A 20,744-nucleotide genomic window follows, 5' to 3' on the forward strand; every position below is an offset into this window, starting at 1 on the left:
TGTCCCCAGCTGTCATACACGTGGAGTCCGGTGTCCCCCGCTGTCATACACGTGGAGTCCGGTGTCCCCCGCTGCCATACACATGGAGTCCGGTGTCCCCCGCTGCCATACACATGGAGTCCGGTGTCTCGCTGTCATATACATGGAGTCCGGTGTCTCGCTGTCATACACATGGAGTCCGGTGTCTCGCTGTCATACACATGGAGTCCGGTGTCTCGCTGTCATACACATGGAGTCCGGTGTTCCCCGCTGTCATACACATGGAGTCCGGTGTCTCGCTGTCATACACATGGAGTCCGGTGTTCCCCGCTGTCATACACATGGAGTCCGGTGTTCCCCGCTGTCATACACATGGAGTCCGGTGTCCCCCGCTGTCATACACATGGAGTCCGGTGTCTCGCTGTCATACACATGGAGTCCGGTGTCCCCCGCTGTCATACACATGGAGTCCGGTGTCCCCCGCTGTCATACACATGGAGTCCGGTGTCCCCCGCTGTCATACACATGGAGTCCGGTGTCCCCCGCTGTCATACACATGGAGTCCGGTGTCCCCCGCTGTCATACACATGGAGTCCGGTGTCCCCCGCTGTCATACACATGGAGTCCGGTGTCCCCCGCTGTCATACACATGGAGTCTGGTGTCTCCCGCTGTCATACACATGGAGTCCGGTGTCTCCCGCTGTCATACACATGGAGTCCGGTGTCCCCCGCTGTCATACACATGGAGTCCGGTGTCTCGCTGTCATACACATGGAGTCCGGTGTCTCGCTGTCATACACGTGGAGTCCGGTGTCTCGCTGTCATACACGTGGAGTCCGGTGTCCCCCGCTGTCATACACATGGAGTCCGGTGTCCCCCGCTGTCATACACATGGAGTCCGGTGTCCCCCGCTGTCATACACATGGAGTCTGGTGTCTCCCGCTGTCATACACGTGGAGTCCGGTGTCTCCCGCTGTCATACACGTGGAGTCCGGTGTCTCCCGCTGTCATACACATGGAGTCCGGTGTCCCCCGCTGTCATACACATGGAGTCCGGTGTCTTGCTGTCATACACATGGAGTCCGGTGTCTCGCTGTCATACACGTGGAGTCCAGTGTCTCGCTGTCATACACGTGGAGTCCGGTGTCCCCCGCTGTCATACACATGGAGTCTGGTGTCCCCCGCTGTCATACACATGGAGTCCGGTGTCTCGCTGTCATACACATGGCGTCCGGTGTCTCGCTGTCATACACATGGAGTCCAGTGTCTCGCTGTCATACACTTGGAGTCCGGTGTCCTCCACTGTCATACACGTGGAGTCCGGTGTCCCCCGCTGTCATACACATGGAGTCTGGTGTCCCCCGCTGTCATACACATGGAGTCCGGTGTCTCCCGCTGTCATACACGTGGAGTCCGGTGTACCCCGCTGTTATACACATGGAGTCCGGTGTCCCCCGCTGTCATTCACGTGGAGTCCGGTGTCTCCCGCTGTTATACACATGGAGTCCGGTGTCCCCCGCTGTCATACACGTGGAGTCCGGTGTCCCCCACTGTCATACACATGGAGTCCGGTGTCTCGCTGTCATACACATGGAGTCCGGTGTCTCGCTGTCATACACATGGAGTACGGTGTCTCGCTGTCATACACGTGGAGTCCGGTGTCTCCCGCTGTCATACACATGGAGTCCGGTGTCCCCCGCTGTCATACACATGGAGTCCGGTGTCTCCCGCTGTCATACACATGGAGTCCGGTGTCCCCCGCTGTCATACACGTGGAGTCCGGTGTCCCCCGCTGTCATACACGTGGAGTCCGGTGTCCCCCGCTGTCATACACGTGGAGTCCGGTGTCCCCCGCTGCCATACACATGGAGTCCGGTGTCCCCCGCTGCCATACACATGGAGTCCGGTGTCTCGCTGTCATACACATGGAGTCCGGTGTCTCGCTGTCATACACATGGAGTACGGTGTCTCGCTGTCATACACGTGGAGTCCGGTGTCTCCCGCTGTCATACACATGGAGTCCGGTGTTCCCCGCTGTCATACACATGGAGTCCGGTGTCTCGCTGTCATACACATGGAGTCCGGTGTTCCCCGCTGTCATACACATGGAGTCCGGTGTCTCGCTGTCATACACATGGAGTCCGGTGTTCCCCGCTGTCATACACATGGAGTCCGGTGTTCCCCGCTGTCATACACATGGAGTCCGGTGTCCCCCGCTGTCATACACATGGAGTCCGGTGTCTCGCTGTCATACACATGGAGTCCGGTGTCCCCCGCTGTCATACACATGGAGTCCGGTGTCCCCCGCTGTCATACACATGGAGTCCGGTGTCCCCCGCTGTCATACACATGGAGTCCGGTGTCCCCCGCTGTCATACACATGGAGTCCGGTGTCCCCCGCTGTCATACACATGGAGTCCGGTGTCCCCCGCTGTCATACACATGGAGTCCGGTGTTCCCCGCTGTCATACACATGGAGTCCGGTGTTCCCCGCTGTCATACACATGGAGTCCGGTGTCCCCCGCTGTCATACACATGGAGTCTGGTGTCTTGCTGTCATACACATGGAGTCCGGTGTCCCCCGCTGTCATACACATGGAGTCCGGTGTCCCCCGCTGTCATACACATGGAGTCCGGTGTCCCCCGCTGTCATACACATGGAGTCCGGTGTCCCCCGCTGTCATACACATGGAGTCCGGTGTTCCCCGCTGTCATACACATGGAGTCCGGTGTCCCCCGCTGTCATACACATGGAGTCCGGTGTCCCCCGCTGTCATACACATGGAGTCCGGTGTTCCCCGCTGTCATACACATGGAGTCCGGTGTCCCCCGCTGTCATACACATGAAGTCCGGTGTCCCCCGCTGTCATACACATGGAGTCCGGTGTCTCGCTGTCATACACATGGAGTCCGGTGTCCCCCGCTGTCATACACATGGAGTCCGGTGTCCCCCGCTGTCATACACATGGAGTCCGGTGTCTCCCGCTGTCATACACATGGAGTCCGGTGTTCCCCGCTGTCATACACATGGAGTCCGGTGTCTCGCTGTCATACACATGGAGTCCGGTGTTCCCCGCTGTCATACACATGGAGTCCGGTGTCTCGCTGTCATACACATGGAGTCCGGTGTTCCCCGCTGTCATACACATGGAGTCCGGTGTTCCCCGCTGTCATACACATGGAGTCCGGTGTCCCCCGCTGTCATACACATGGAGTCCGGTGTCTCGCTGTCATATACATGGAGTCCGGTGTCCCCCGCTGTCATACACATGGAGTCCGGTGTCCCCCGCTGTCATACACATGGAGTCCGGTGTCCCCCGCTGTCATACACATGGAGTCCGGTGTCCCCCGCTGTCATACACATGGAGTCCGGTGTCCCCCGCTGTCATACACATGGAGTCCGGTGTCCCCCGCTGTCATACACATGGAGTCCGGTGTTCCCCGCTGTCATACACATGGAGTCCGGTGTTCCCCGCTGTCATACACATGGAGTCCGGTGTCCCCCGCTGTCATACACATGGAGTCTGGTGTCTTGCTGTCATACACATGGAGTCCGGTGTCCCCCGCTGTCATACACATGGAGTCCGGTGTCCCCCGCTGTCATACACATGGAGTCCGGTGTCCCCCGCTGTCATACACATGGAGTCCGGTGTCCCCCGCTGTCATACACATGGAGTCCGGTGTTCCCCGCTGTCATACACATGGAGTCCGGTGTCCCCCGCTGTCATACACATGAAGTCCGGTGTCCCCCGCTGTCATACACATGGAGTCCGGTGTCTCGCTGTCATACACATGGAGTCCGGTGTCCCCCGCTGTCATACACATGGAGTCCGGTGTCCCCCGCTGTCATACACATGGAGTCCGGTGTCCCCCGCTGTCATACACATGGAGTCCGGTGTCCCCCGCTGTCATACACATGGAGTCCGGTGTTCCCCGCTGTCATACACATGGAGTCCGGTGTCCCCCGCTGTCATACACATGGAGTCCGGTGTCTCGCTGTCATACACATGGAGTCCGGTGTCCCCCGCTGTCATACACATGGAGTCCGGTGTCCCCCGCTGTCATACACATGGAGTCCGGTGTCTCCCGCTGTCACACACATGGAGTCCGGTGTCTCGCTGTCATACACATGGAGTCCGGTGTCTCTCTGTCATACACATGGAGTCCGGTGTTCCCTGCTGTCATACACATGGAGTCCGGTGTCCCCCGCTGTCATACACATGGAGTCCGGTGTCCCCCGCTGTCATACACATGGAGTCCGGTGTCTCGCTGTCATACACATGGAGTCTGGGGTGTCCCCCGCTGTCATACAGATGGAGTCCGGTGTCTCGCTGTCATACACATGGAGTCCGGTGTCCCCCGCTGTCATACACATGGAGTCCGGTGTCTCGCTGTCATACACATGGAGTCCGGTGTCTCGCTGTCATACACATGGAGTCCGGTGTCCCCCGCTGTCATACACATGGAGTCCGGAGTCCCCCGCTGTCATACACATGGAGTCCGGTGTCTCGCTGTCATACACATGGAGTCCGGTGTCCTCCGCTGTCATACACATGGAGTCCGGTGTCCCCCGCTGTCATACACATGGAGTCCGGTGTCTCGCTGTCATACACATGGAGTCCGGTGTCTCGCTGTCATACACATGGAGTCCGGTGTCTCGCTGTCATACACATGGAGTCCGGTGTCCCCCGCTGTCATACACATGGAGTCCGGTGTCTCGCTGTCATACACATGGAGTCCGGTGTCCCCCGCTGTCATACACATGGAGTCCGGTGTCCCCCGCTGTCATACACATGGAGTCCGGTGTCCCCCGCTGTCATACACATGGAGTCCGGTGTCTCGCTGTCATACACATGGAGTCCGGTGTCTCGCTGTCATACACATGGAGTCCGGTGTCCCCCGCTGTCATACACATGGAGTCCGGTGTCTCGCTGTCATACACATGGAGTCCGGTGTCCCCCGCTGTCATACACATGGAGTCCGGTGTCCCCCGCTGTCATACACATGGAGTCCGGTGTCCTCCGCTGTCATACACATGGAGTTCGGTGTCCCCCGCTGTCATACACATGGAGTCCGGTGTCTCGCTGTCATACACATGGAGTCCGATGTCACGCTGTCATACACATGGAGTCTGGTGTCTCGCTGTCATACACATGGAGTCCGGTGTCCCCCGCTGTCATACACATGGAGTCCGGTGTCTCGCTGTCATACACATGGAGTCCGGTGTCTCGCTGTCATACACATGGAGTCCGATGTCTCGCCAGGGGCGGACTGATAACTCATGGGGCCCCCGGGCAATAGGAGATTATGGGGCCCCCAGGCAATCAGAGATTATGGGGCCACACAGTATACACACACACAGTATACAATCACACAGTATACACATACATGTACACACAGTATACACAGACAGATGTAAAAAAAACACAGATTTATACATACTGTCCCTGGTTTTACTAAGGCTGGCAACCCTGATGGGGCCCCCTAGTGGCCCAGGGCCCTCGGGCAGTGCCCGAGTCGCTCAATGGTCAGTCCGCCCCTGTGTCTCGCTGTCATACACATGGAGTCCGGTGTCTCGCTGTCATACACATGGAGTCCGGTGTCCCCCGCTGTCATACACATGGAGTCCGGTGTCTCGCTGTCATACACATGGAGTCCGGTGTCTCGCTGTCATACACATGGAGTCCGGTGTCTCGCTGTGTCTCATGGTGAACGGCCTGTGAGGAGTTCATAGCACTCAGCTGTGTTCAAAGGCAGTAGCTCTGCGCTCGGCTTCTCTTGTCTGAAATCGGCACATGCGCAGTAGTAGCAGGCGCCTTTGATAGACAGAACGCCGGTGTTGTGTCGAGAATGGTTTCCCCGTCGAAATCTGTTCCCCCTGTCTCTCGGCTGAGATGGGAACTCCGCCTCTCCAGCCCTCTGCAGTGCCGCTCCTCCCACTCTACTCCGCATTCTAATCATCATTCTACCGTCCCCGCAATTCTTGGAACAACACCGGTAACAGCGCGCTATTCTGCCGCTCAGAGGATACCGAATTTCATGGGGTACCGATCTCACTGTTTACACCGGTAACGGAGTGCTATCCCGGGGCTCCCCTCTTCCTCCAGCTGTGCATTCCTCTGCCCAGGCGAGGCTGCAATGGGCACAGTATAGCCGAAATGGGTAACAGTATGGCTTCAAAGGGCACAGTATGGCTGCAATGGGCATAGTGGGACTGCAATGGGCAGAGTATGGCTGAAATGGGCAGAGTGGGGCTGAAATGGGCACAGTATGGCTGAAATGGGCACAGTGGGAGTGAAATGGGCACGATATGGCTGCAATGGGCACAGTGGGAGTGAAATGGGCACAGTATGGCTGCAATGGGCACAGTATGGCTGCAATGGGCAGAGTAGCACTGCAATGGGCACAGTATGGCTGAAATGGGCAGAGTGGGACTGCAAAGGGCACAGTATGGCTTCAAAGGGCACAGTATGGCTGCAATGGACATAGTGGGACTGCAATGGGCACAGTATGGCTGAAATGGGTAACAGTATGGCTGCAATTGGCAGAATGGGACTGCAATGGGCAGAGTATGGCTGAAATGGGCAGAGTATGGCTGAAATGGGTAACAACATGGCTGAAATGGGCAGAGTGGGCTGAAATGGGCAGAGTGGGACTGCAATGGGCACAGTATGGCTGAAATGGGTAACAGTATGGCTGCAATGGGCAGAATGGGACTGAAGTGGGCAGAGTATGGCTGAAATGGGCAGAGTATGGCTGAAATGGGTAACAGTATGGCTGAAATGGGCAGAGTGGGCTGAAATGGGCAGAGTGGGACTGCAATGGGCACGGTATGGCTGAAATAGGCAGAGTGGGAGTGAAATAGGCACAGTATGGCTGAAATGGGTAACAGTATGGCTGAAATGGGTAACAGTATGACTGCAATGGGCACAGTATGGCTGCAATGGGCAGAGTGGCACTGCAATGGGCACACTATGGCTGAAATGGGCAGAGTGGGGCTGAAATGGGCAGAGTGGGACTGCAATGGGCACAGTATGGCTTCAAAGGGCACAGTATGGCTGCAATGGGCACAGTATGGCTGCAATGGGCACAGTGAGGCTGTAGTGGGCACAGTGAGGCTGCAATGGGCAGAGTGTGGCTGCAATGGTGGGCACAGGTGAGACTGCAATGGTGGGCACAGGTGAGGTTGCATTGAGGGGCACAGGTGAGGCTGCACTGATAAAGTTAATATTTATAATATTTTTGTAACTTATTTTTGCATAAAACTTTAAGTGTCATTTCATGAGATAATTTATAAGGGCGTGTCTAGGGGCGGGGCAGGGTAGGGATTGAGTGGGGCACTGGTGGAGAGTAACCTTTGAGGCTTGGCTAGTAGCTCAGGACTTGAAATTTTGAGCCCTGCCTCAGTGATGAATGAACATACGAGTGATTGGTACAGATTGCTCACTGTTCATTCAGGAAAGGAAGGGGTCAGTAAATTACAATTACTGACTCGTTCCCCGCTCTCCATCCTGAAACATCAACCTGCAGAGGGAGGGAGAGGAGGAGAAGCTCTGCCAGCGCTGCAGGGAGAGGCAGAAGAGGATCGGTGTCTGCAATAAGACAGTACAGTCGGCCCTCCTGCTCAGCAGGCGCCCGGGCCCCCCTTTTGAACTGATGGGGCCCGGGCCCAGTACAGGAGGACTGGCTGTACTGTCTTATCAGCGGCCCGGGTTGTTTTACAAGGTTATTGTTTACAATCTTTTTAAAGAATAACATGTCACTGTTGGTCGCTCTATGTAGTTCATTGAGGTTCCTGGCAGAATGTAACTGCCTGTCCATAGTGGAGGTACAGGCAGACAGCTACACAGCCAGTATGCAGGACCGTGGCATTACACCCACCGTCTACTGATTTGTGGGTGCAATGCTTTACAGGTCCCTAACAAAAATAAATAATAAATGCATTTTCTTGTTAAAAAAAATGAATGCATATTTTTTACCTGCAAAAAATGTGCATTTTTTTTATTTATTTATTTTTATTAAAGTGAACTTATCCTTTAAGAAAACTATAGCATCCAACACATCTCAGGACTAGAAACTGCAATTTATTACATATTTGATCTTGGATTTAGATACAATAAATAATACAAATTAAATAAATAATGCAATTAAAGAAATGCTAAAATACCATTGGTTGTGAGGCCACGTGGCATACCTTATGTATACTTTAAGATGACTTTGGTAATATTACAGGTTGATAAATCAGGGTCTATGTCTCTAAAGCATTATTAAAAAAAATAAAGCATGTGTCTCTCTTTTTTTTAATTTTTTTTTTTTTTTGTTACGTTCTCATTCCTACCAAATAGAACTGGAAGTTCTTGTCTTCTAACTTGTTTTGCTGCATATTTCCAAAACAATCTAGGATATTGATTGAAAGGATGAATTTTTAGTTTCCTCATACCATTGGTCATAATCACGCCGTCCAGACTTCACATAAAATAGGTTCACCGTTGACCTCCAGCAGTATTGACGGAGGTGACACCAGGACAGAACACATTGGGTGGAGGATGATCGGTCTGCTGAGTTTCTTCTGCCTGCTTTGTGTCCTCATAACACCAGGTATGTCTGATCCCAGCAGGGGATAGATTTTGAACTACATCCATGCTATCTCTGTGGAATGAGAAGCTCCACTTCCCGTCATAGTCGATGAGATAGTTAGGTGTGTTGCTGGTTGGATCACCAGGCCATATATTACATCTTTATTCTTGGGTTTAGTGGTTGGCCCTTTTTTCTTGCAGCCCTGGGGTTATGGGGTTGAATCCTAGCCAGGATTACATGGAGTTTACTTGTTCTCCCTTTGCTTGCATACTCCAAAGACATGCTGGTAGGCTAATTGCCTCCTGTGTAAATTATCCCTAGTATGTGAGCGAGAGAAACCTTAGATTGTAAGCTATTTGAAGGCTTGGACTTGTGAATGTACAATATTTAAAATGCTGTGTGAATTGATGGCGCCATTTAAATACCTGTAATAAATACAATTTTACAATAAATGGAAGCTAGTGTTCATGCAAGGGGTTCTGTCTGTCAATCAATATTCACTCTTATATTCTAATATGTTTTTCAGGTCATTCTCTTTCATGCATCAAATGTATGGGACTAAATTCCTGCACGGGATCTTCTGAGATATGTATGCCTAATTACAGTTGCGGCGTGGCCTATAGAGAGACCACTGAAGGTAAGCCTTGCAAAATGTTTCTGGAGTACAATCAATTTTTATTTTCATTATTTAATGAGGACAGGAATCCAACCAAAGCAAATAATTCTAAGTAGAGCGAGTGAAAGTGAATTTCTCCGATGGGTTTGTGAGGTTTCCCTGATCCTTGAAGTCTGTATTGCCTTGGCCAAGATTGTCTTGTGGTGGCTTTTGGTTCTCTAGTATTCATAGTCTTGTATGTATGATTCTTAAAGGCTGTATTTTCTCAACCATGTTTGTCTTGTGGTGGCTTCAGGGCTTCTAATATGTCTACTCTAATACTCTTGATATTTCAAGGCTGTATTGTCTTGGCCATGCTTGTTTTATGGTGTCTTAAAGTGTAGTTCCACCCAAAAGTGGAACCTCTGCTTATCTTCTTCCTCTTCCCCCTCCGGTGCCACATTTGGCACCTTTCATGGGGGAGGAGGGGGAATGGGTACCTGTTTTTGACAGGTACCCATCCCCACTTCCTGGAGACAGCGCCATGGCGCCATCCCTCGGAAATTCGGTCCCCTCCTCCTTCCTCTGCCGCCAGCCCAGTTAGAAAGTGTAACGCGCTTCGTGCATGCCCAGTAGGGAACCGGCTGTCAAGCCGAAAAGGCTTCACTACCAGATACCCTTATGACGAATGGCGGCAGCAGCACCCGACAGCCGATCTGAAAATCGGCTGTTGTGCCAACATCACGGGCTCCCTGGACAGGTAAGTGCCCATATATTAAAAATCAGCAGCTGCAGTATTTGTAGCTGCTGTCTTTTTTTTTTTCCCCAGGTGGAACACCTCTTTAAGTTCTCTAGTATGTCTAGTCCACTGTGTAAAAAAATTATCATGTCTTAAAGGGTCAGTCCACCCAAAACAGATTTTAGTTCTTGCTTGATGCTTGAGAATTCCACCTGCTAACCAGATAGGGGCACACAATGGGTCAGTTGTGTTGTGAATAAAGTCCGGCATTGGGGCTTGGTGCTCTTAAGATAATCATGTCCCCCAAGCAGAAGACCCTGAGCTTGTGTTCTTGGTGTCAAGGCTTAGCAGAATAATCAGAAATGGCAGCATCCATGTTTATGTGATGACAGGTTTCAATTATAGAGCTCCTGTTACTGACCTAAAATGTTGCAGGTAAAAACACATAAAAATAAAGTATTTTAAATGATTACTTAGTGTTTTTCTTTTACATTAATTATTTTTTTGATCACTTGCCATATGCCTCAGAACTTCATAGAGAATGTAACCACTCCAGGAAGAGTCAGTTCCCTAGCACAGCCCCCTCTCTCTTTGCACATCATAGCCATCCCTCTTCCGGGAGTGTCTAATTATTATCTTTGCTGGCCTAGCTCCTTTGCCCCTCCCCCTCACCTTTTTATGTAGCTATAGCCTATAGTATCACTTGAGTAACTGCTCTCAGTCTGTTGGGGCTGCTGAGAGCACATGCAAGATGATGGCTCCCAACAGCAGTCTCAGGCCTTGTGGATATCTACGCAATGGAGGCTTATACAGGTAAATAACAGAAGATGCATTAAATGAAAAAAACAACAAACATTTTTTTTCTTTTTTTTGTGTGTTTTGCATTTTTATTATGAAAATGAACATAAAAAATTAAGAATGTTTTCATTTATACTTAATTTTTTATTTCAATTAATCTATTCTATTTTATCTTATTTTTGTTTTACTGGCATTAATTATATTTTTTTTTTATATATTTTTTTATTTTGTTTTCTTCTTTTTTGTTTTCTCTCCTTTTCCTTTCTTATTCCTTCATCGTTTTCTTCTTTTTCTCGTTTTTCTTTTTGGAACCCAGTTATTCCTTCATTGCAGCTGGCCTCTGGCCACTCTACCAGTGGCTGCTGGTGATTTATTTATTTATTTATTTTTTTTTTTTTTGGGGGGGGGGGCGTAGCAAACAACCACCCTCTCCGGTCGGCCGGCGGGACACAAACCACTACCCCCCCCCGGTCCGGCCTGTGACACCCCCTCCTTCCCGCCGTAGGGTCACCCGCACCCCTGCGGTTGGTTCGGACGTCCAGGCACTTACCCCATCTAGGTGTGACAGGCAGTGGCTCCTCCTCCTCTGCATCATGGCGGCTTACGCTGTGAATCTCCTCCCCCCTCCTCCTAGGTGGCCAATAGGATCGCCTGTCCTTCCCCAAAGCGCCTGACGGGTCTCAGGATCCACTTCCTGATTGGCTGGGGGGAGGATTCGTGTGACAATAGTGAATATTAATTTGCTTATTTGCTATTATCATACAACTGGGTGGGCTCGGAACACAGTACTCTGCGACCCACCAAAAAAAAAAAAAAAAAACCCTCTCCCATTGGAATCCATTCATCCGGGGGCCCTGCATGGTTGTTCTGTTATATCGGGGACTGAGTGCTGCTAAGTTCTGAGCACGGGGGACCCGGTTTTTGTTTCTAGATTATTATATTGCAGCTGTATAATGCTACTGTGATAATTATTGTGCAGGGAGAAACATCACTAATGTCTATATACAGTCATGTGTGTCGAATAGCAAGTGTAATAAAAGGGGCAGCATCAGCTATACCGGCGGCACAATGAAGATAGGGATTTCATGCTGCAACACCAATAACTGCACCCCACCTCTACCCCAATGTAAGTTCCTTTATTTTATTATTAATATTTTTATGTTCTCATTTACAAAATATTAACATATTCACAATATTAATAATTTTATAGTCACATATTTACATTTCCCGAAATACAAACCCCAATATATATATCCCCAATGTGAAATCAATTTCACCTCTATACATAAAAGTGTATCAATTCTTCAAAGTTAAAGCGGGGGTCCACCTATCTATCATTTTTTTTTTTTTTTAGTTCATTCACAAACTTTTCTTCTCAGCATTACATACTCACATATTGTGTGTGTAATATGTCCGCCTGTGTCAGATTTCGTCGGAAAGAATAACTTATATTATTCACTGCAGGCGGTTTCCATCTTCATTGTGGTCATTTGAAGCCCACAAGCATTTATTTCCTGGATGTGGTGAATGCTGTGCTCCCAGCATTCACCGCTCGTTCCCGCACATGCTCAGTGGCATCCTGGGAAGCCTGAGACTAGCTCCCAGGAGTCTGGGAGAGGCTAGAAACACGCCTACTCCCACGGGAGGAGAACCAGGAAGTGCAAAGAAGAATAGAAAAATAAAAGGTAATTACGGCGATTTAAATTTTTTTAAACGGCATGTCAGCATCTAGGCAAGGAAGAGAATACATACAGATATTGTTCAAAATTTGGGTGGAACCCCGCTTTAAGTAAATTAAATATTTCATATAAATTTCATTTCATAAATAGTATAAAAAAAAATCAAAATGATTGGGTGCAGTCTACCCCCAAGTTTCCAGGTATCTTTAAATATTTTAATTGTTCTTGCTGTTGTTCAGTCATTTAGTTGTGTCCGACTCTTCGTGACCTCATGGACCATAGCGTGCCAGGCTTTTCTGTACTCCACTGCCTCCCAGAATTTGCTTAAAGCGTTTGTTAACTGGATCCTGGTAAAAATGGATCCTGCTCCTTTAAAGCATGTTATATGACACAGTGCTTGTCCTGTGTCATTTGGCTCCCTGTAACACCTAAAACACCTGTCTGATCCTGCCAGTTTCTCCCCACCTCTCTGTAAACTGACCACGGTGTATCCTGGCTACTGAGCCCTAACACTGTGGTCAGTTTCATCAGCAGCCTGCTATCTACTCTCCTCTCTGCTCCTGTGTCCTCCTCCCCTCTCTGTCTGTGTGTGAGCCGCCCCTCCCCCCTCCTGCTGCTGTCATAACACTAACCTGTATAGACCATCAGCACTGCCTCCTATTGCAGTGTCCCCCTCTGTGAATGATTTAAAAATAGAAATGCTGTAAATACCTAATTTAAAAGTCGAGATTGCGATCACATGACCAGCCAGCTCTCTCCTCCCCTCCAGACTGACATCAGCAGGGGAATCTCAGCCCCGCCCTCTGCATCTCTCAGAGGAGGAAAGGAGAAAGCTGGCCGGTCATGTGATCTCAATCTTGGCAGTGAAAATAGGTATTTGCAGCATTTATTTTTATAAATCACATGCAGAGGGGGATGCTACAATAGGAGGCAGTGCTGATGGTGTATACAGGTTAGAGTGGCTTAACAACCACTTCAAAGCGCAGTTCCGCCTGATAAAAAAAAAAAAGTCAGGAGCTACAAATAGTGTTAGTATATGGACACTTAACTGTCCAGGGAGCCGCGATGTCGGCACCCGAAGACAATCTTCGGATCGACTCATGGGTGCTGCTGCCGCCATTCCTGGTGAGTAGGGATGAGCCGAACACCCCCCCCCCCTTCCCGGTTCGGTTCGCACTAGAACATACCGAACAGGAAAAAAATTCGGAAGAACACACGAACATTGTTAAAGTCTATGGGACACGAACATGAATAATCAAAAGTGCTCATTTTAAAGGCTTATATGCAAGTTATTGTCATTAAAAGTGGCCGGAGGAAGAAGCAGAGAAAGAAGCAGGGGAAGAACAAGATGGAGGAAGAAGAAGAAAACTGAAGGAAGCCCAGAAGAAGCTGGGAAAGAAGAAGACCTTAATAAAGGAATTGTCAAAAACCTGCTATTGTCTTTTTTAACATTTTTGACACTTTTTTTGTGAATCACAAATAAAAAAATAAAAAACAAAAAAGAGATTCCAGCGATATAATCCAATAAATCCATTTTCCTACTCCAGCAATGTAATCCAATTCTCGCTCTCCAGCGATGGATGATCTCCAGTGACTCCAGCGAGGAACACACGCCAGCTTGACAGCTCTTATGTAGCTTAGGGCGGGGCCACCCGTCACGTGACCCCGTCCCCCTCTGACAAGGGGAAACGCCAGGGTTTCCCAGTGACATGTACGGGTGACTCTGATGCAATGCAGGATTCCCAGTGCATCGGAGGGGAGCGGGGTCACCCCGAGGCCCTGCCCTCAGCTACATAAGAGCTGGCGCCACATCATTGGCTGGGTGCCTCCGGCAGAGGCAGGATATCGTGCGTGTTCCTCGCTGCAGTCGCTGGAGATCATCCATCCCTGGAGATCGAGAATTGGATTACATCGCCGGAGTAGGAGCATGGATTTATTGGATTACATCGCTGGAATCTTTTTTTTTTTTTTTTTTTTAATAAAGGACTTGTCCCAAGCCGTCTCCTGTGTATTTTTTAACATTTTCACACTTTCTTTTGAACAATGTTGGACAGAATTTGAGGGGAAATCTCTCTAACCACAGCTAGCTGTCCATGTTTGCATGTCTTGTGCATGTTGGCTGAGCCAATGCAGAAATGACAGCCCAAATACTGTTTTGGTCCAAAAGAAACCAAATAGGATGGAGGGGTGGGAGATGTTACGTCGTGGTTAGATTATTGTAGCATAGCCGTAATATGCAATGTGCAAAATCTATTTTTCCATCTGGGAATTAAGGTATTTTATAAGTCACCCACAGTGAAATTCTATTCTGTGCTTTGCCCCATTTAATAAAGCCCCTGAAGTTATGTTTCTGGGAAAAAAAAAGTATTTTTAAGGTTGAGCTACAAACGAAATAATGTAAATTTTTTGAGTTTTTGTATGATCTGTAAAAAAAAAAAAAAAAAAAAAAAAAGGAAAAAAAAAAAGCTAAAAGAAGAAAGTAATGATGAGGTTAATAAAAAGCAATTGGGGTTAACAAGGGTTTAAACTTTTAATCATGTATTTATAGTAGGTTTGCAATTCACAATGAATGATTTATGAAGAATGACTACAACTGTAGACTTCACAAATAAAACTATTGAAGAGATAAAAAAGAGTAGGTCTGAGCTTTCGGTAATTGCAATATAGCCAGGGCTGCGGTTAGAAAACATGGGGCACCGTACAGCCAACATAATCATTATTAGCGGACACAAACATAACAGAAAACCTGTGTGAATTAGCCCTTTCTTATTTGTTTTTTACATGAAAAAAAAAAAATTATATAATTTTTTTTAAATGTTAAACATTTTTTAAATTATTTTATTTTACAATTTATTAAAATTATTTATTACAATGTTTATTCATAATATTTTTTTGTACAATTTGTTATTTTTTTTTCAGGACAGGGAAGCCTGCAGTGTCGCAGTACCGGAGGGCGGGCACAGTGACAGGGGGACACACGGTGGGGGGGATTCAGAAGCAGGCAGAACAGGGAGGGGGATCAGTCCTGGGGAAGCAATTACAGGGACGATATCCTGTGTCTGTGTCTCTCCCTGTAGCAGTTGAAAGGTGGCTGGAGGGGGTGAAAATGACTTTCAGCTGCTGCAGAGAGGTGCACAGGGCATCCTTCTGTAAGGCTCCATCAGGAGATCTGCTCCCCCAATGCAATCACTGGAAAAGCTTTTCTCCCAGTGAAAACAATAAGCATGGCTGATTCTGATAGAGCTGGCTTGCATAGCCCAGGTGTCAGCCAGAGAGCAGAGGCAGGAGCAGGGCCAGTGCTAGACTATTTTGCACCCCCAGGCAAGACTAGCTACTTGCACTCTCCCATCCCCCAAAAAATAAAATAAAACTGAGTTTGTTCAAATGCATTCAAAATTCATATATTTATATTTTTATATACTTATAAATTATCTTTGTATAAATATATGAATCAGGATCCACTTATTAAGGCTCCAATAGTCCCATTTTTTTCTCGCCCCCCTCCATGCGATTACACTTTTCACCTACTCTGTGACATACAATAAATAGCAGCTAGACTCAAAATCTGTTTACTGCAGCAGATCAGGCAGCGATTGCGATTGGTTGCCAGAGGTTACAGCATATCATTACTGCTCCCTAATTGATTGCTAGACATTACATTATCAAATCATTTCTGCTTACTGATTGGCTGCTAGAAGTTACTGCACATCATTACTGCTCACTAATTGGTTGCTAGAGGTCACTTCACATTATTACCGCTCACTCATCGGTTGCTTGAGGCTGCTGAGCATCATTACCATTCCCTGATTGGTTGTTAGAGGTTAACGTGGGAGTCTCTCCATGAAGGAGCCACATGAACTGGAGGTTGCAATCTCTCTATAGCGGGGCTCCTGGACTGGAGGTTGCAATCTCTCTATGGAGGGGCCCCTGGAATGGAGGTGGTAATCTCTCTATGAAAGGGCCCCTGAACTGAAGGTAGCAGTCTCTCTATGGAGGATCTTCATAGAGAGACTGCCACCTCCAGTCAAGGGGCCTCTCCATAAAGAAACTTTCACCTCCAGTTCAGGGCCCCTCTATAGGGAGACTACTATATGGAAGGGCAGATGCATAAAAGACAAAAACAGAACATTCTATAGCTCAACTCACCAACCAGTCTGCTGACCACCCGAATTAACCTGTCCAACAGTCTGCGTTGGACAGTCTGTTTTTAACGCAGACTGTTGGACAGGTTAATTTGGTTGGTCAGCAGACTGGTTGGTGAGTTGGAATGTTTTGTTGTTGTCTTTTATCTTATACTATATGGCCTACGTCTGTGGACCACCCTCCACATGGAGTTCAGATGTTTCCAGTAAAGTGTACAATTAATGATACAACATAAAGACATTTTTGACAAATGTGTGCTTCCAATCTTGTGGCCAAGGCCCTTTTCTGTTCCAGCATGACTGTATCCCTGGGCACAAAGCCAGCTCCATAGAGATATGGTTTGATGAGTTTTTGTTTTGTGTCCTGAACAGAGCCCTGACCTCAATCCTAATGAACACCTTTGGGATGAATTGAAATACCGATAGCAAACCAGTTCTTCCTTTCCAAGTACCTGGCCATCCTCTTTTGGCTGAATGGGTACAAATTCGCACAGACACACTAAAAAAAATTGTGGAAAGTTGTCCCAGAAGACTGGAGGCCACAAAATGTAAAATTCCATGTTAACAGCCATGGTTTTCGAATGAAATGTCCTTCAAACTCGTATAGGTGTGACAGTCAGGTGTCCGGACACACACCATTGACCGAATAATCACCAGGTAACTTTTTCTGCTGGTTAATACTTTGCACTGGGACTCATGTCTGTGTGAAGAACTTTGGAGGACAGTAAGAAACTCAGATTTAAGGCTCATCTCTGGTATATTGTCTGGTGACTAAGATGATACAAGAGAATGTCTGATACTGTCAGTAAAACCTTTTCTACATGTTTAGCTAATAGTAGTTAGTTATATTCTGTGGAGCTGTTCTGTAATGTTGAAGATGTTTCCCCACTTATCCAAGGTCCAATGGATGTTGGGAACATTCCCCAGTATCTATAGCTTCAAACATGAGTCACCTTAATCAAATCACACCTTTGTTACACCTTCATCAATGTAAGGTTTATTAAGAAACAGCACAAATACCGCATCTCTCCATTTTCATGGCTATTGGGTTACGTAATTAGAGCAGTGTGGTTTCACAAACTCACACCTCGCATATTTTTGGACAATCGGAACTTGACACATAACATGACACCATGGCCATGGAATTGCCTCGTTAGCACTGGCATGATGATCACATGACTTTGTTTATAAATAAAAGGTTAGGGTTACTGTTATGGTTCATTATTATCTACCCTTGTTCCCAGCTAACGAGGGCCCTTTTTTTCACACGAGAAGAGGTCCAGGATAGTTGAATGGGACTTCTCTAACCCTCACGAGCCATTTAAAGCCATTACACCGTTAAAACCCACCCAAATTTCGACCCTAATGCATTTTGGCAGCATTTCAACAATACAAAAACTGATGTTTAAGGGTTAATCTAACCCAAAACCTGCTGAGCTTACATAGAGCCATAAAATAATTCTGCTTAATTATTAAGACTTTAAAATTGCCTTTTACGAATACTTTTGTATCATACTTATGTTTTTTTTTTTTTTTAATAACATTATCATGTTCTAACAGTGCCAGCTACCAGTTTCCAGGCCAATGGACTTGTTTGCCCATCATGCCGATCGCAGTCCCCTTGTGATCAAGAGACGAATATACAATGTACTGGCAGTGAGCAAACTTGCATTTTCCAACGTTCCACATTAGGTATTTCAACATTATTATATGTTTGTATGTAATTATTTATTTTAATTAAAAAGCATTTGACATGAAAATACATTCCAAACCACATCAAAATTAGTCTTTAACCCTATCAGTGCTTTGCAGTGATAGAGATGTATGAGGCTGCCATCTTTATTTTGGAAAAGCTTCTGTCGTTCAGCTGTATTATCCCAATGACCATCGGATCGGTCTGCCTCCATGACTCACTTTTCATTGCTAGGGGGAGGTGGCCAAAGCCAGTTCCTTCCGATGCCTAGGGCAAGAGGAGAAGGCAAAGGTTCTGGGGATTGTGGTGGGCCAATGTGTGTGTATATGTTGGAAAATGGAGGCAAAATGGACTCATGGTACAGTATGGATTTACACAATGAATTTAGAAAAATATAAATTTATTATGCAAAAAATATTTGTAGATAAAAACATAGACAAATGTATACTGAACACCGGATGCTACTCATTATAGGCACCCAATTCTCTGACACAATCAAGTAGCATTTTATATACTGTGTGTATATGTTGGTGACACAGGCATCCAGTTCTCAACAGTGTATTGATCGACACTTCCTGCTGACACCTCCAATTGTGGAAAGGAGTTCCACATCTTTACCGCTCTGACTGTTGTAAAAGCCCCTACACAGTCTAAGGTTAAACCACTTCTCATCCAAATTCATTGAGTGGCCACGTGTCTTCTTAAGCGACCGGATACTGAATATTTTTTTCCCTATGCTAGGATCTCCATTTAAATATTTGTATATTGCGATCATGTCACCTCTTAAACATCTCTTCTCCAGGGAAAATACATTTAGTATGTGTAGCCATTCCTCATAACTAAGATCCTCCATCACCTTTTTAGCTTTGTTGCCCTTTTTGCATTCTCTCCCGTTCCAACACATCCTTCCTAAGTACCGGTGACCAGAACTGGATGACATACTCAAGATGTGGCCAGACCAATATTGTGCACTGCCTACAGGATGGTGCCCTTTGCACCAGGTCAAAATGGTTGGCTTTTATTTGAACTTGTACCAACAAGTAAGCCTATAATAACACTTATATGTAGGTACAGTGAATATCTCCTAAACTTGTGGTGTTTATGAGATATTCACATGGAAAGCAGCAAGTGATGTCACTAGTGCATGTGCTCTGAAGGGACGGCATACTGCTTGGTTGTACTTCTGGAGATGAGCGCAGTTCATTATGCACTTTTGTGACCCATTTTTAGCCGACAGCCAGCTATAGCCCGCTGTCAGCTGACATCGCTCAACAGGTCCAGGCTGTGGAAAGATCCTCACTTTAAAGCCAGAATTCACACAGATGCCTGGACCAGCAGCTCGCTCAGCCTCTCAGTGAGCCACTGAGACCCTGAGCCAGCCGCTCCTGCCCCCTCCACAACCTGGCATTCCATTGAGCTTGGGGGAGGGGGGGCAGAACCAGGGACTGACAGTCACCACTTTTTCCTCACTGAAGGCTGAGAACTGAGTGATCAGTGGTCTTTGATCGCTCTGTTGTTGGTCTTAGAAGCAGCTGGGGACAGATGCAACATTGGATGTAATAAGGAGGCAACTTCTGTATAAGTCAAATAGTCTCTGGGGTGGATGTATTTAATGGTGGATGTACACCCAGGAGTGCCTTCACCATTAAAGGGAAAAGGGGAGAAATAGGTACTCTTACTAGGAGTGATGGACCCAGCTCACCGTATGGTGGTGGGTCAATAAGGCATGGAAACAGAGACCTGAAGCCGAGCTCTCAAGATGGGCTGCACGATAACCTCTCCAGTAGGCAGATGAGCATCAAGGACGCCTATCAGGGAGATAAATAGAAGATTGCAACGCCAAACAGGTATCAGCTTACTGGGGGCTTCTCCTCCGGGTAGGATGTGTGGTATTAAAGGCATGTAGGGGAAAAAAAGAATCTCCACATGGTGTAAATCCGTATGGTAGGATTTATTAGCAGCGAAAAAACGGATATCCAGAAACAAATGTTCAATAAAAATGAACAAATAAAAGACAGCGCAGTAAGAGGTGGCCACGGCCGGCGTATTAACCCTACACGTTTCATCTTAAGGGACTTCAACTGGGGTATTATCAGGGGGACCCCTTATTAAACTGAGGGGATGGGGCACAATAGAAGGGGGGCTTGCTGCTGCACTCCGAAACTCTGATTGCTTCTAGAGTGCTAAAGCTGAGGCTAAACAGCAGGGACACTGTCTGGGCATTTTACCAGGATGCTCTGGGGGGTTTGAACACCCCTGACCCTCCCTTTATCTACGCCCTTGAAGACAACTGGCTTTTAATATGATTTCATCTACTTGTGATTGCTTCCAGACCGTCCAATGATTTGCCCTTCCAGCGGTTTTCTCTTGGAGTGTTTCTAGCAGCCTGTGATATCACATCGGGGTCACCACCTGCGTCACCTCTGGTCCCTGGTTATCTGCAGTCTGAGCCCTGACAGACACCAGAATTCCCTCTGTTCATCAGCAGTCACAAAGGTGACCGCCAGGATCAGTTACCATCAGTGGCGGCTGGTGCTCAAAA

General features: G+C 47.6%; 1 protein-coding gene across 1 annotated transcript in view; it reads left to right on the plus strand.

Moving 5' to 3' along the window:
- Positions 1–8,459: 8,459 nt before the first annotated feature.
- LOC141110421 (uncharacterized) overlaps positions 8,460–20,744 on the plus strand; it is a 366,841-nt gene continuing 354,556 nt past the window's right edge. Inside the window, exons 1-4 of the mRNA XM_073601766.1 lie at positions 8,460–8,577; positions 9,083–9,193; positions 11,668–11,814; positions 18,070–18,201. Of these exons, the coding sequence (XP_073457867.1) occupies positions 8,526–8,577; positions 9,083–9,193; positions 11,668–11,814; positions 18,070–18,201 (442 nt within the window). The 5' untranslated portion in view covers positions 8,460–8,525. The remainder of the gene's footprint in view (positions 8,578–9,082; positions 9,194–11,667; positions 11,815–18,069; positions 18,202–20,744) is intronic.

This window comes from Aquarana catesbeiana, linkage group LG10 (assembly GCF_042186555.1).
Source record: "Aquarana catesbeiana isolate 2022-GZ linkage group LG10, ASM4218655v1, whole genome shotgun sequence".
Lineage (NCBI taxonomy): Eukaryota > Metazoa > Chordata > Amphibia > Anura > Ranidae > Aquarana > Aquarana catesbeiana.